The sequence below is a fragment of the Geospiza fortis genome, unplaced genomic scaffold (assembly GCF_000277835.1).
Source record: "Geospiza fortis unplaced genomic scaffold, GeoFor_1.0 scaffold12, whole genome shotgun sequence".
In the NCBI taxonomy this organism is placed as follows: Eukaryota; Metazoa; Chordata; class Aves; order Passeriformes; family Thraupidae; genus Geospiza; species Geospiza fortis.
Window position 1 is genome coordinate 4,116,401 of NW_005054323.1, and position 13,964 is coordinate 4,130,364.

At 42.7% G+C, this 13,964-nt stretch overlaps 2 protein-coding genes across 2 annotated transcripts in view; both read left to right on the top strand.

The window, feature by feature from the left end:
- HAUS6 (HAUS augmin like complex subunit 6) overlaps window positions 1–7,105 on the top strand; it is a 31,268-nt gene extending 24,163 nt beyond the window's left edge. Inside the window, exon 16 of the mRNA XM_031056861.1 lies at window positions 5,756–7,105. The gene's annotated coding sequence lies outside the window, so the exon portion shown is untranslated. The remainder of the gene's footprint in view (window positions 1–5,755) is intronic.
- SAXO1 (stabilizer of axonemal microtubules 1) lies at window positions 2,874–13,245 on the top strand. Its single transcript, XM_031056873.1, is given in 10 exon segments — window positions 2,874–3,007; window positions 5,756–5,851; window positions 5,853–5,950; window positions 10,230–10,253; window positions 10,256–10,438; window positions 11,229–11,386; window positions 11,389–11,675; window positions 11,677–11,875; window positions 11,877–11,920; window positions 13,152–13,245. Coding segments are annotated over 10 exon segments (1,317 nt in total).
- The last annotated feature ends 719 nt before the right edge of the window (window positions 13,246–13,964 follow it).

Consider the following 13,964-nt stretch of genomic DNA (forward strand, 5'->3'; position numbering starts at 1 on the left):
ATGTCAGATTTCAAACATTCATGTATATTTTTATTAAAAATATTTTCATGCACTCTACTTAGCATTAAATATTTCACATGGGTGTACTTCCAGTATGTTCTGTTTGTTTTTTTAAGGGGGACAAGTACCTCTGGCTAGTGAGCTATCATGAATTCATGCACCTGCAAGAAAGTGCAGTACTGTAAGGGTGCTTTAACAGGCCAAATACACAATGTATATTTTGCCAGATTTTTCTACAATTAATGCAGGCTGCCTAATTATATAATCAAATTGATCACTGAAAAAAAAAATCCAGGTTTCCCAAATAATGGTTCTTCCTAGTGTTATGATGCCACTTTTCCCTTCTCACACACTTCATCCTTCCTCCTGAAGTCCTGCATGGCCCTCTGAAGGCTTTCCATAGTCCCCTCCAATATGTTCATATCCTTTTACTTTGTCTGTCTTCTTGTAAGGACAGGCAGTGCCTTCAGTGTTTCTTCCCAGCCTCCCTCTAAGCATATTTGCTCTTTCTAGTTTCAGGAGTTCCTCTTCCCTGCTTACAATCTGATTCCTTTCACATACCTGATGCCTGCAGAGACTTTTCTGACAGGAAACTTAAGGGAACTGCATTTTAAAGTGAAAGAACAAGGTTTACCTTCTGAGATCCTAGTTGTCTGTCAAAAGGGCTTGAGAAGGTCCTAATTGGACTCCCAAATTATTTAAGTGCTTACATCCTGCTTCTTCAAAGCAGCTAGCCTGGTCCCAGTGTGTGGAAAGAAGGAAGTCACCAATGATAGACAATCCATGGTGGCATTTTAGTTTGATTAGTATGGAGATTACTCAAAAGATCAGTCTATTCCCACTGTCCTTATTTTTGCAGATGTAATGGGGATGTCTTGCCCTACCCAGACTGTGCTGCTTTCAGAGACATCATAGAATCATGGAATGGCTTGGGTTGGGAGGCAATTTAAAGATCATTTACTTCCAACTCTGATGCCATGGGCAAAGATGCCTGGATCAGACTGCTCAAAGCTCCCTCCCGCCTGGCCTTGAACATTCCTAGGGATGGGGCATCCACAACTTCTTTGGGAAACCTGTACCAATGCCTAATCCCCCCTAACAGAAAATAATTTCTTCCTAATACCTAATCTAAAACTACTCTCTTTCACTTTGAAGCCATTCCCCTTGTCCTGTCACTACATGCTCTTGTAAAAAGTCTCTCTACATCTTTCTTCTAGGCTCTCTTCAGGTGTTGGAAGGTCACATTTAGGTCACCTTGAAGCTTCTCCAGGCTGAACAACCCCATTTCTCTCAGCCTTTCCTCATAGGAGAGCTGTTCCATCCCTCTGATCATCTTATTGACTCTCCCCTGTACTTGCTCCATCAGTTCCATGTCCTTCCTGTGCTGGGACCCCAGAGCTGGATGCAGCCCTGCAGGTGGGTCTCACAGAGCAGAGGAGCAGAATCCCCTCCCTGGCCCTGCTGCCCACGCTGCTTTGGGTGCCCAGGACACGTTTGTCTTTCTGGGCTGTGAGTGCTCATGGCTGGGTCATATCCAACCTCTCATTCCCCAGCACCCGAAAGTCCTTCTCCCCAGGGCTGCTCTGATCTGTTCATTCCCAGCCTGTGTCGGAACTGGGGCTTGCCCTGACCCACGTGCAGCACCTTGCACTTGGTCTTGGTAAACATTATGAGGTTCCCACTGGCCCAATTCTTGAGTTTGTCCAGGTGCCTCTGACTGGCATCTGTCCTTCATTTGTCAGCCACATCACTCATCTTGGTGTCACTTGCAAATTTGCTAAGAGTGCACTTGATCCCTTTGACTATGCTATTAATAATGATATTAAATAACATCATTCTCAATACAGAGTGCTGAGGAACTCTGCTTGTCACTGTTGGATTGCTGGGCTGTTTATTCTCAGCTTTGTTATTCCCCAGTCTTGATGCTTAGAAGTCCTCGTACTTACACTGTGCCCATTACCCTGATGGAATTCAGTTCTGGGGCTTTTCCCTGCTCTTTGGAGAATGATGTTCTAAGTATTTGTCCACAGAAGGAACTCATGAATTCATAAGTACGAATCTGATCCTTTAAAATGGATCTGAGAACTTCCCTCTCAAATGGTGGCTGTTGCCTGATCTTGATGCTATCTTCCTATGTCATCTGAAGCACAATCTTGAGTAATACCACTGTTGTCTTTGCTGAGTCAAAGTAGAGACCTAAGAGAAGACAATGGCTATTGAAGTCTTACCAGCTAACACCACCCGTTTGTCCTCAGAGAATCCTTTAGTCTGGAAAAATCCCAGGAACATCAAGCCCAGTCATTAACTTAACCAGGTCTACCAGTAAACCCTATTCCTAAGAGCCACATCTATATGGCTTTTAAATACCTCCAGGAGTGGGGAATTCAACCATGTCCCATGAGCAGCATGTTCCAATCTTTTACAACCCTTTCTGTAGAGAAATTCTTCTTAATACCCATTCTAAACCTCCACTGGTGCAATTTGAGACCATTTCTTGTCATCCTCTCAAGGAGAAAAGACTCACCCCCAGCTGGCCACACCCTCCTTGCGGGTAGTTATAGAGAGTGATAGGGTCACCCCTGAGCCACCCCTTCTCCAGTATAAACAACCCCAGCTGCCTGAGCTACTCCTCCTAGGACTTGTGCTTCAGATTATTCACCAGCTCCATTGTCCTTCTCTGGACACATTCCAGCAATTCAGTGTCTTTCCTGTAGTGAGTGTAGTGTAGTGAGTACACTCACTACTTGTTACTCCTGCAGTGAGTAATGAGTGTAGCCCAAAAGTGAGCACAGAGCAGCCGCACCAGTGACGAGCACAGGGCTATGATCCCTGCTCTGGCCCTGCTGGCCGCACTATTGCTGGTACAGGCCAAGATGCCCTTGGCCTTCTTGGCCCCCTGGGCGCAGCTGGCTCGTGTTCAGCCAATGTTGACCTGCATCCTTGAGTTCTTCGCCTTGGGCACCTTTCCAGACACTCGCCCCCAGGCTGCAGCACTGTCTGGGCTGTTGTAACATGTCAGGTCCCCAGAGGACAGTCCTGCACCTCCTGCTCTGAGGGAGCCCATGTTCTCACCACTCATGGGCTGAATTACAGCAAAACAACGCTGTGTGATTAATTGAAAAGTTTTACTTATGGTAGGAATGATCTAAATCTTATGGTAAATTGAAAGGTCTGTGGCAGCAATGATTTAAACTTTTCTGGACAGCCACAGATTAAACTTTTCTGAACAGCACGTGACAATGGTGATTTTTGAACAACCTGCAGCAGCAGTGATTCAAACTTTTTAAGCAGAGGAAGAAAGGAAGAAGGAGAGTTAGGAAAGTAGAAGTAAAGAAAACAGATCTGTGTTACCACCCAGGGCACCAGTACTGCCTCTGGTCTCTTTCCTCTGGATGGCAGGTGCATGGATGATGGATGCATACCCTCTCTTCTCCCTGTCACACCATTTATACACTAGTCCTTGCATGTGCATCTTGTTATTCCCAAACTTTTCAGAAGGGGTTGAATGGTCTCACGGTTTCAAATCTGCTCTTAAAAATAGTTACCCAAGATAAGGAAGCTGGCCCCAGAGAAGCACTATGCTGCTTCTGCAAGACCCTCTTTTCTAACCACATCTTATCTAGTTGGCATGGTAACATTTCTCTTCTGTCAAATGTTTGAGACATTAGCTCTTTCAGGTTACGTCTTTCAGGTTTTCAGTCTCTCACATGAAGTGCAGGACTTGGCATTTGGCCTCATTGAACCTCATGCTGTTTGCCTTAGCCTATAGGTCCTGCCTGTTCACATGCCTCTGCAGAGCTTTCTGACCCTCTGGCAGATCAACACTCCTGCTCAACTTGGTGTCACCTGCAAACTGAGTAAGGGTGCAGGAAATTCCCTCATTCACATCATTCATAAAGATACCAAACAGGGCTGACCCCAATACTGAGCCCTGGCGAGCACCAGGGCTGGATCTAACTTCATTCACCAACGCTCTTGGAACCCAGCCATCCAAGCAGTTCTTTACCCAGTAAAGAGAGCACCTGTCCAAGCCAGGAGCATCCAGTTTCTCAGGAGAAGGCTTTGGGAGATGGCATCAAAGGCATTACAAAAGCCCGGGTAGACACATCCACAACCTTTCCTTCATCAACTAACCACGTCACCTTGTCATAGAAAACAATCACTTTGGCCAAGCAGGACGCGGGACCCACGTTTCACAAATCAAGGCTGACTGGGCTTTATCCTCTGGTTGTCTTGCACTTGCCTTAGAATGGCATTCCAGATTATCTACTTTGTGACTCCTCTGACACCGAGGTCAGGCTAACAGGCCTGTAGCTCCCCATATCCTCCTTCCAGCCTTTCTTATAGTTGGGGGTAATATTTGCTAACCTCCAGTCTTTTGTGACCTCCTTGGTTTGCCAGGGTGGCTTGTAAATGATGGAGAAGTGGCTTAGTGATGACTTCTTTCAGCTCTCGCAGAACCCATTCTGATGTAGAACTCTACTGACTCCATCCCCTTCTTATACCCACTTCCAGAAAACACCTCATCCCTCTGGTAAACTACTGCCTACCTATGATCCATTTCTTGGCTCTGGTACATATTGACTGTTTTAAATATGGAACTGGGTAGAGACTGGCTTGGAAAGACCCTCTCCATTACCGGGCTCTCCCTACTGCTGAGGATGCTGAATGTCTGTTGTGTTCCAGCTTGTCTTTTCCTGACCCTTCTTAAAAAATAAATTTGCTTTAGATTGCTGAAAACAGCATGCCAAGTGGCTGGAACATGTGTGACATCTACATAAGGGCCCCTCGATGTTCTTGGTTATTTTTTACTTCTGAATATCTGTTCTTACCACTATACCTAATACTTTGCAATGTGAATTCTCTCTTCTTCTGCTTTACACGGACTTTTGAGGGCCTTGTATATATTTTGCTAAAATGTATCACTAATACAATGTATTCAGAGGCTCAGGCTCCTGCCCACTCAGCATCATTCCAGAAGCAAAGTGCAATATTAATACTTTAATACCTCCTATACTGACTGCTTCTCCTGGCTGACTGCCAATGGTCTGAACAGATCTGCACACCAGTGGAGAAAGTACTTCTGAGGTAAGAGTGAATTTCCTTGTGCCAGGCAGCAGACACTCTCTGCCCTGTACCAAAGGATTTGGGCAGTGAAATAGGTTCAGGATGTTGTATGTTGGATGGTCAAGTTTTCTTCTCAGTCTTGTTGTGGTTCTACAAGGTTGCCCTAGAGTTAAGTAACACTACCCCAGCATCTTAAGGAGCTCTTTTAAAGCAATAGCTGAGAAAAAGGCGGCTGTCTGGCCATGCTGATGTTTCTTTGCCCAACTGGTGTTTTGCTGTAAAACTGTTCTGATGTTACCTCCCCAGCCTGGGCTGAACTGGTGTCCAGCATGGTCTGGGAAGGCTGTTGTTGCCTCTCTCCTTTGTTTCCTATGCACAGTAGATAGCCTGCTATAATTATTGCCCTTTAAAAGGAGTTATGTCTTCTGGCGTAATTCCACTGTAGAACAGAGACGGGTGGAAAGAAGGGGAAACCTGGCCTGGCTGGGGTTATCAAGATCTGCCTCTGTCCCTTTTGCAACATCCACGTTTTAAAATGTAAAAGGATTGTGTATTTCACTAACTGCTTGTATCATATCCAAACTTTCTTAGCTGGGGGAGGTAAGGGGAAGTATTCATTTCTTTGTGTGTCCAGAAAAAGGAGCACATTTTTTTCTGGAACAAAAAATAATGAAATTATTCTTCACAGGAGAGATTACATAGCACATGAAATGTTGCCACAGAAACCTAAAGCATCTGAAAAGCATGTCCAGAGACATGAGAATATGGATTTGACCTCCACTTACCTCCTCCTACACTATGTCTCAAGTATCTTCATGTCTCTCCTGGAGGATGAGGAGACATATCCCCAGGACCAAGATGGATATAAGAACCACTTACAAAGGTAAGCTGCCCCTGCAGCTTTGTTCAGGACTTCACAAATAACTTCAATTTTAAGAAGACAGATCCATCCATTGTGCACTTTTTATTCCTTCTCTTTATGTATGCTAACATGCTGTGCAGGAATCAGGCAGACAGAAATAGTTAGTTGGTAATACTGCATTAATGGTAGCATTGAGATCTCTCTGTATTCACCTCCTTTCCATACCTAACAGGCCTACAGGAATCCTCAGTAGAAACAGGGCCATGGGAATTCCTGTATGTTGATCCCACAACAGGATCTTTATCTTTAGGATGTACCATATTCCTGGTACTGCATAGCTGATCCACACATTCAGTGGAAGAGGCATGTCTAAAATATACAGAATTTCCTAGGTCTGAGCAGTTCATGAAGCATGAGACCCTTTCTATGTTTGCTGTAGAGTTATTCCGTGAATGTACAAGAGATGTATACAAGAAATATAGACACAATGCACGTGCTCTACTGCTGGTAGAACAGGTGAGCTGTGCATCTAACTGCGTCCTTGTTTCTCAATTGCACTAACTTGGTGGCTTGTCTCTGTGGGAGCTTTTCCCCCTCCTCTTCAGCAGCACTAATTGTCTTTCCCGTGCGCTGGGAGAAAACTTTCAGTTACACAGTTAGAGCTGCCCTACTAGTTTTGGTAGGAAGCCATAAGTAGAAAGTCAGAGGATTTTACCTCCCCTCTGCTCACCTTTCCGCTAGCTAACATGGATAGGCAGATGAATTGTTTTGTGTGTTTCTGTATTTCATTTTATTGTGCCGTGCAAATATAATAGCTTATAACTGGTGCTTATTACTGCAGATTTGTCCCAATGTACACAGACAATATTTTTCTTGGAAGTGAAAATGATGAAAGAAGTTGGGGAATAAAAGGCATGTGAATGCATCATTAAAATTACCTGGCCGAAATGATTGAAAGTTGTACGTTATTCTAACTGCTGCAAAATTTCAGTTTGTACATCAAACACACAGGAAATGTCCATTTAGAATGACTTGAATTGTGAAGACTATGACCCACAGGTGCAGAATATCCATATCTACACACTTTTGAACACTTTATTTTGCATAGGCAATGTCACCAGATGGTATTCATTGGAATAACTTTGGTGAAACCAATAAAAAAGCTGCTATGTGCAAGGTGTGGATCTGTCCTTCTGTGTTTAGATATCCTTAACTTGTCCATATCTGAAACATATGTATATTTTGGTCTTTTTTCAGTGTTTAGGTCAGCACCTTAAGTGTAACTTCAGAGCTCTAATAAAAGGTATCGCAGCCACATTTGGTTACAATTTACAGTATTTTTCCAAACACTGCAAACGGAAATTTTTGTCCAAGCCCCTTCAAAGATCGAGTTGCATACTGAATAAATTCTCTTAAAGGTCCAGATTCAACAAAAATTGCAAGTTTTCATTGCACTATTCTCTTAGCATTGCTAGGTTTTAGTGATCCAAACTGTCATGGTTTAACCCCAGGCAGCAGCCAAGCCCCAGGCAACCACTTGCTCACTCCCCTACCAGCAGGATCAGGGAGAGAATCAGAAGGGTAAAAGCTGGAAAACTTGTGGGTTGAGATAAAGACAGTTTAATAGGGAAAGCAAAAACTGTGCACAAAAGCAAAGCAAACCAAGGTATTGATTCACTGCCTCCCATGGTCAGGCAGGTGTTCAGCCATCAACAGGAGAGCAGAGCTCTATCACAGGTGACAGTGATTTGGGAAGACAAACACCATCACTTCAAATGCCTGTCCACAAACTCCTTCCCCCCACTTTATGTACTGAACATGATGCCACATGGTCTGCAATGTCCCTTTGGCCGGTTTGGGTCACCTCTCCTGGCTGTGTCTCCTCCCAACCTCCCAAGCACCCCCAACTTCCCCACCAGCATGGAGTACGAAAAAGCAGGGCTGTGTGTAAGCCCTGCTCAGCAATAACATAAAAATCTCTGTATTATCAACTCTTGTGTTCAGCACAAATCCAACACACAGCACTACACCAGCCACTGTGAAGAAAGTTATCTCCACCTCAGCCAAGTGTTTAGAACCTTATATTCAATTAATTATCATAACTAAAATATTGGAACAGCATCTAAAATAGTGCTGCTCGGGTATTAAGTTACCTTTCCTACTGTACTGTCATGTTCTTTCCCACTGAACACATCATATACCAAATGAGACTATAGGGTTAAGTTGTTGCTATTGCTTATCACGGTTCATGTCAGATGACTTGAATTCTCATCTCCTCCAGGCTACACATGTAGCTGTTTCTGCCTATCTTCAGATATGTAATCTACTTTTAATTGTCTTGCTTGGTTACAGGGAGATGTGCCTAACCCTCCAACAACATATGGTTCATATCCTGAATTCCCTCCTGTACCCCCTAATGTTTTCAAGATTGTGCTACATGGGAAACTATTAATATCTACGGTTAAGAATTAGAGTTGCAATAAAACTGTAACATATTTTGAAGGAATAGTAGCACTGCTGGCTTACACTAAGTAAAATAAATTCATAATGCCTATGAGGTCTCCAAACGTGTAGAGCTTATAAATTTAAAAAATTGAAGACAGATGAACTTGCTTATCATATTTTGAATATTTTACAAGAGCTGTGGTTACATCCAAAATGCACAGAGTGTTCTCCAAAAAAGATGATGGGAGAACCTGAAAAGTTTTTTGGTAGCTCTTGGTTGGCAGCTGAAATCTGAGATCTCTGAACAAACCTCCTCTTAGAGGTGGTCTGAATCTCATTAGCTTCTCACTTTTTAACGCCTTATTAATGCATTTACTGTAATAACACATCTGTGTATGTTCCTGGTTCACCCTGTTGGACTGTTTCTCCAGGAAAATGATGTACCCTAGGCATGGGCGCATGATCAGCATCTCACCATTGTGGTGGTGCCGAGACATCTCCTACTTCCCAAGGGAAACAGGAGTGCCAAATTCTGATTGGATTGAAGAATTCAAATATCCTGATACAAATATCCTAATTGCATCATTTACTCTATAGTGCTTTGACATCTAGACTTCCTTCCTGTGCAGAGTCAGCTGGAAGCTTATTTGCCTCATGATTCTTAGTGTGGTTTGAAAGGAAGGAAAATTATAAAAAGAAAACAAAAACCACCCCTTGGGTTAGATCCAAGACTATTTCATTTCAGCTTCCTACCAGTAACCATAATGGTCTCTAGGGAAAGTTGCACAAAATTACTAGTAAGGGGAAAAAACAATGGTCTTCTGGCCTCAGCACTGGTCAAGGAGTTAGGCAGTTTTGCAATAGATTCCTAGTGTGACAGCACAAATCTTTTCAGATTACAGGGCCTCATTTATTTCCCTGATATCCTGTCAAGAAAGGAACATATGAATGTCCCTGAAATACCATCTAAAATGTTTTCTTAGTCATAAATTTGGATAGCAAGATTTCTGGAATATGGGCTATTTCTGCAACACAATTCAGTGTTTCACATTAGTGCAGGCTTATTCTGCAAATTTCAGCACAGTTTTTCTATTAAGGAAGAGTTGGGACAGAGTTGCAAGTTCTTTCTCAGTTTCTGTTTGTTCTGAGAGCAGGAGCATCATGGAGAGCAAAGCCAAGGGCTGAGGAGATGCCACACAGCACCGCTTGCTAACACCACGATGAGCTGCAAGCCTCTGAACTTGGGAAACCATACACAGCATTCCAGCTGCGCAGCTGAGGAATCTTTCTACCAGGCCAAGTGAGAAGGTAGAAAGAGGAGGGGTGGCACTGCAGCTCAGCCTTTAGGGTGGAACGGTGGATGTCTGGTTCTCCTTGTCCTAGAGATGCTGTGTGAGGCATCCAAACCTTCTGCAGACACAGGCATACTCTGTGCTCAGAGCCAGCCACAACACAGCATCAGGAAGGTATTTGAAGTAGCTACATGCTACACCTCCTTGATTCCTGGTTACTGAGCATGAGGATGGCAACCACTCAATTACTTGCAGAAAATGTCTCTGTGAGACTGAGAATACAATTGAATCTTCCCTCATGATATTTCAGAGTCTCTGTAGGAATGAGTGGGTACAGGCCTGTTTGATTCAACTTTCTGTGTAGATGCACAGTACTTCCAGGGCTTAACACAGTAGTGTATAATGTATTCTACAGCTGCTCTTTGAATAAGATTTGTGAAACACTACATCATAAACAAATATTTATTGAAGTAGAAAATGTAATGATCATAATATTGATATATGGCTGGACTTGTCAAAGGATTTCAGTTGAGCATTTCAATATGATTCCTCGTTCATTTCAGATAACTGCATGTTACAGAATGAGCCAAGACAGAGCAGATCAGACTGAACAATAGGTTTGCTCCATCAAAAGAAAAATTTTACCACAGAACCATTGTCCAGAATGACAGTTTCTACCGGGGGCTGGTCGCCACTCAAAGCTGTAAACCTCTGAATCTGGGCCAGAAAAGCAAGGCTCCCTTTGCATACATAACCAGTTACAGAATGAATTATGGATGGGCACAATCCAATAAGATGACGTTTAACAAGTCCAAGTGCCAAGTCCTGCATTTTGGCCACAATAACCCCCTGCAGCATTATAGGCTGGGGACGGTGTGGCTGGACAGTGCCAGGCAGAAAGGGACCTGGGGGTGCTGGTGACAGCCAGCTGAACCTGAGCCAGCAGTGTGCCCTGGGGGCCAAGAAGGCCAATGGCATCCTGGCCTGTGTCAGGAACAGTGTGACCAGCAGGAACAGGCAGGCCATCCTTCCCCTGCACTGGCACTGGTGAGGCCACACCTCAAATGCTGTGTCCAGTTCTGGGCCCTCAGTTTGGGAAGGACATTGAGACACTTGAGCATGTCCAGAGGAGGTAATGAGGCTGGAGAGGGGCTGGGAACACAAACCCTGTGAGGAAGGACTGAGGGAGCTGGGGTGGCTCAGCCTGGAGAAAAGGAGACTCAGAGGTGACCTTATCACTCTCTACAACCTCCTGAAAGGTGGTTGCAGTCAGGTGGGGGTTGGTCTTTTTCTCCAGGCAGCAGCTGACAGAACAAATGGTCACAGTCTAAAGCTGTACTAGGTGATATATAGGTTGCATATTAGGAAAAAGTTTAAATGGAAAGAGTAATAAAGTACTGGGATGGCCTGCCCAGGGAGGTGGTGGAATCACCATCCCTGGATGTATTTAAAAAAGGTCGGATGTGGCACTTGGGGCCATTGTTTAGTTGAGGTGTTAGGGCATGGGTTGGACTCGATGATCTTCAAGGTCTCTTCCAACTTAGTGATTCTGTGATTCTGTGATGTGCCATCTCCTCTGGTGAAACATTATGTCCATAAAATTCAGATATACAAGGTTAATTGTGTTTCATTTGATGGTCTCACTACACACAAATTTTCTTACCAGGGGTGGGCTGGTCAGTCAACTAAGCTTCCAAAACCATACCAGACAAAACCAGCCCCCGTCTTCCTTTCTCCATTACAACTGAATTTCAGGAAAAACACAAAACTTGACTACAACCTCCTGTATTCACCAGAAAACCTGATATATATCTTCCTCCTCTGGAGAAAATGGACATTCACACCACTACTTGGACACATTGGAAGCACCCAAATGAAAAGCCAGCAAAGATGTGTCAATCTCTGGCCCAGCTTAATAAAATTACTGAGCCATTTAACAGCTCTTCTATAGTGAAGGAAGACTATAAGCCTTGGCTATGAAATAGACTAAAACCCATCACTCATGCTCCAGACTTTCCCAGCAAAACCAATAGATTTCTTGGCTACATTTTGGACCCATCATGGACCTCATTCTCTCACAGTTATGTAAACCTACAAGCCTGTCTGGTCAGGCCCAAAGCATCACACTCTCCTAGATGCTAAAACAACCTATGCTGCCAGGTACACTCCAAAGGGCTTTGTTAGATGCTTGGCCCCTTACAAAAACCCATCCCAGTTACATCTTCGAGAAAACTGATGCTGACAGCTTGATTTTGTTTGGTAAACAAACTTCTTTCAAACCAGTTGCTGTTTTCATATTTGGAAAACTCTTAAAAAAAAACTTGATTCCCTGGCACTGACATTTTCTGGTTAATTTATACAAGTGAAGAACATAAAAACCAGGGAAAAGACATATTGATTTTTGTTTCTCTGTATTTTTTAATTTTTTCCTGCCTAACTCTTGCTTATTGATTGAGAGATGTCCTCCTCCTGAGACAGTAATAGAAAGATCTCTTAGTAATAAACTTTATTATTGATGAAAAGGGCGCCATAAAAACAGAGGTAAAACAGGTTAATTGCATGATGTGGAGTCACATGTAAAAGTCACTGCTGGATAACAAAGTCTGAGATCTGGCCTTTTCCTGTATTCCCATCAAAGACACATACAAAAGGTACAATTACTGTATAAATATTATTGAATATTGCACCTTCATAAATTGTGTCACTGTGCTGTCCAGAACTAGGCTATCAGATGGGAGGTTTGTGTGCCAAAGATGCCACTCTAGGCTGACACATTGTAAGAGAACTTTTTCAGTAAAAGCTCTTCACATCAGGGTTCTGGATAGGTACCAGAAACATCAAAGAGTTGAAATTGTCACACGTTGCTATAGCTCAGCCAGCAGCCAGAGTTGCATTATGTTTTGAATAAGGCCATTATTAATCTTCTGACCCTAACTGTTCGTTTCTTTGTCCAAAGTGCTTTCTGTAGGCTTATGAGTGTTCTATTAGCACTCTGAAACTTCCTGACTTCTTAAGCACATTCTGCTTTCCTAAATCCTCTCTCCCTTACTCCCGGCAGCTCTGGCTGTTTCCTGAGTATTTAGCTCAAGTGCTAGGTAAAGTTGTGGCATGCTTGATGATTCTTGTAGGTCCCTTCCAACAAAGGGTATTCTATTTTTATGTGATTCTATGATTCCGTGAAAGGCTTGTGTCTGACCATAAAGCAGCATTTAAAGAGGAAGATAATTTTCTGTATAAAGGGACTTTAAAAATTTGGAAAAGCTTTGAAACCTGTTGGGATAAAAATTCTTCCTAAGTGGTGGCAAGTTAAAGCCAAACACATTCCATCTGGAAACAGGAATGCTTAACCCTGAGGGTGGGAAGCCACTGGAACAATACCTTAGGGCCACCGTGGTTCTGCTACCCTTGAAATCCTTGAATCAGTCCTAGAGGCCTTTTCTAAACATATGTCCTAGTTCAATGAAAAATTATGTTCTTTACAACAGGAAAAACGAGGCAAATCTCTACAGATTACACTATACAAAAGGGCCAAACTATGCAGTCATTGATGACTTCACACAGCCTTCAGAAATTCAGTAATCTGTAAAATATTCACTCACCTGTGGTGAGGTATTGACTTAGAGTATGTTTGACCTTTTTTCTTCAGCTCTTCCTCTTTTCCCAGCCAGTCTTTTTGAATCTGCATTTCTTTAATATTGAATTTCTACAAGAAAGTATTTTTTCTTCCTCAAGTCTTTTTCACTAGTTGTTTTTCTGATTTTATTTATCAACCTGTAATTCTGCCAATTCGGAAATAGAATTTATATGAAAAAAACAGCTGAGGTTTGTGACTGCAGAAAAGATTGTTCTTTTATGCATAAGAGCTCTCCAGCTGTTCTTTCAACTCTTTGATATATGACTGGCAGGGAACACAGAGCAAGGAGAGTTTATTACAGGTTTGTGTGGATCTTTCTTGCTAGGTGGAAGTTAGTCTTATCAAGCTCAATAGCAATGCAATATGCCATTTAGCAATCGTAATTGCTGGGTTTTGAATGTTAACAATGGGAATCTTGATTTTCCATGCTGTGTACAAGCTCACACCAGCATCAAGCAGATCTGACTGGTTTAAATCCAATACTTCCAGAGCATGAGACACAGCTGTGGGTTGTTTTGGTTTTTTTTTTCTGTTTTGTACTAAACTAATATATGATATTTGTTTATTACAAAAAAAAAGAATATATATATATATATATATGATATGATATATGTTATCATATATGAAAACTAATATATGATAACACTCCAGAAAAAAAGTGATT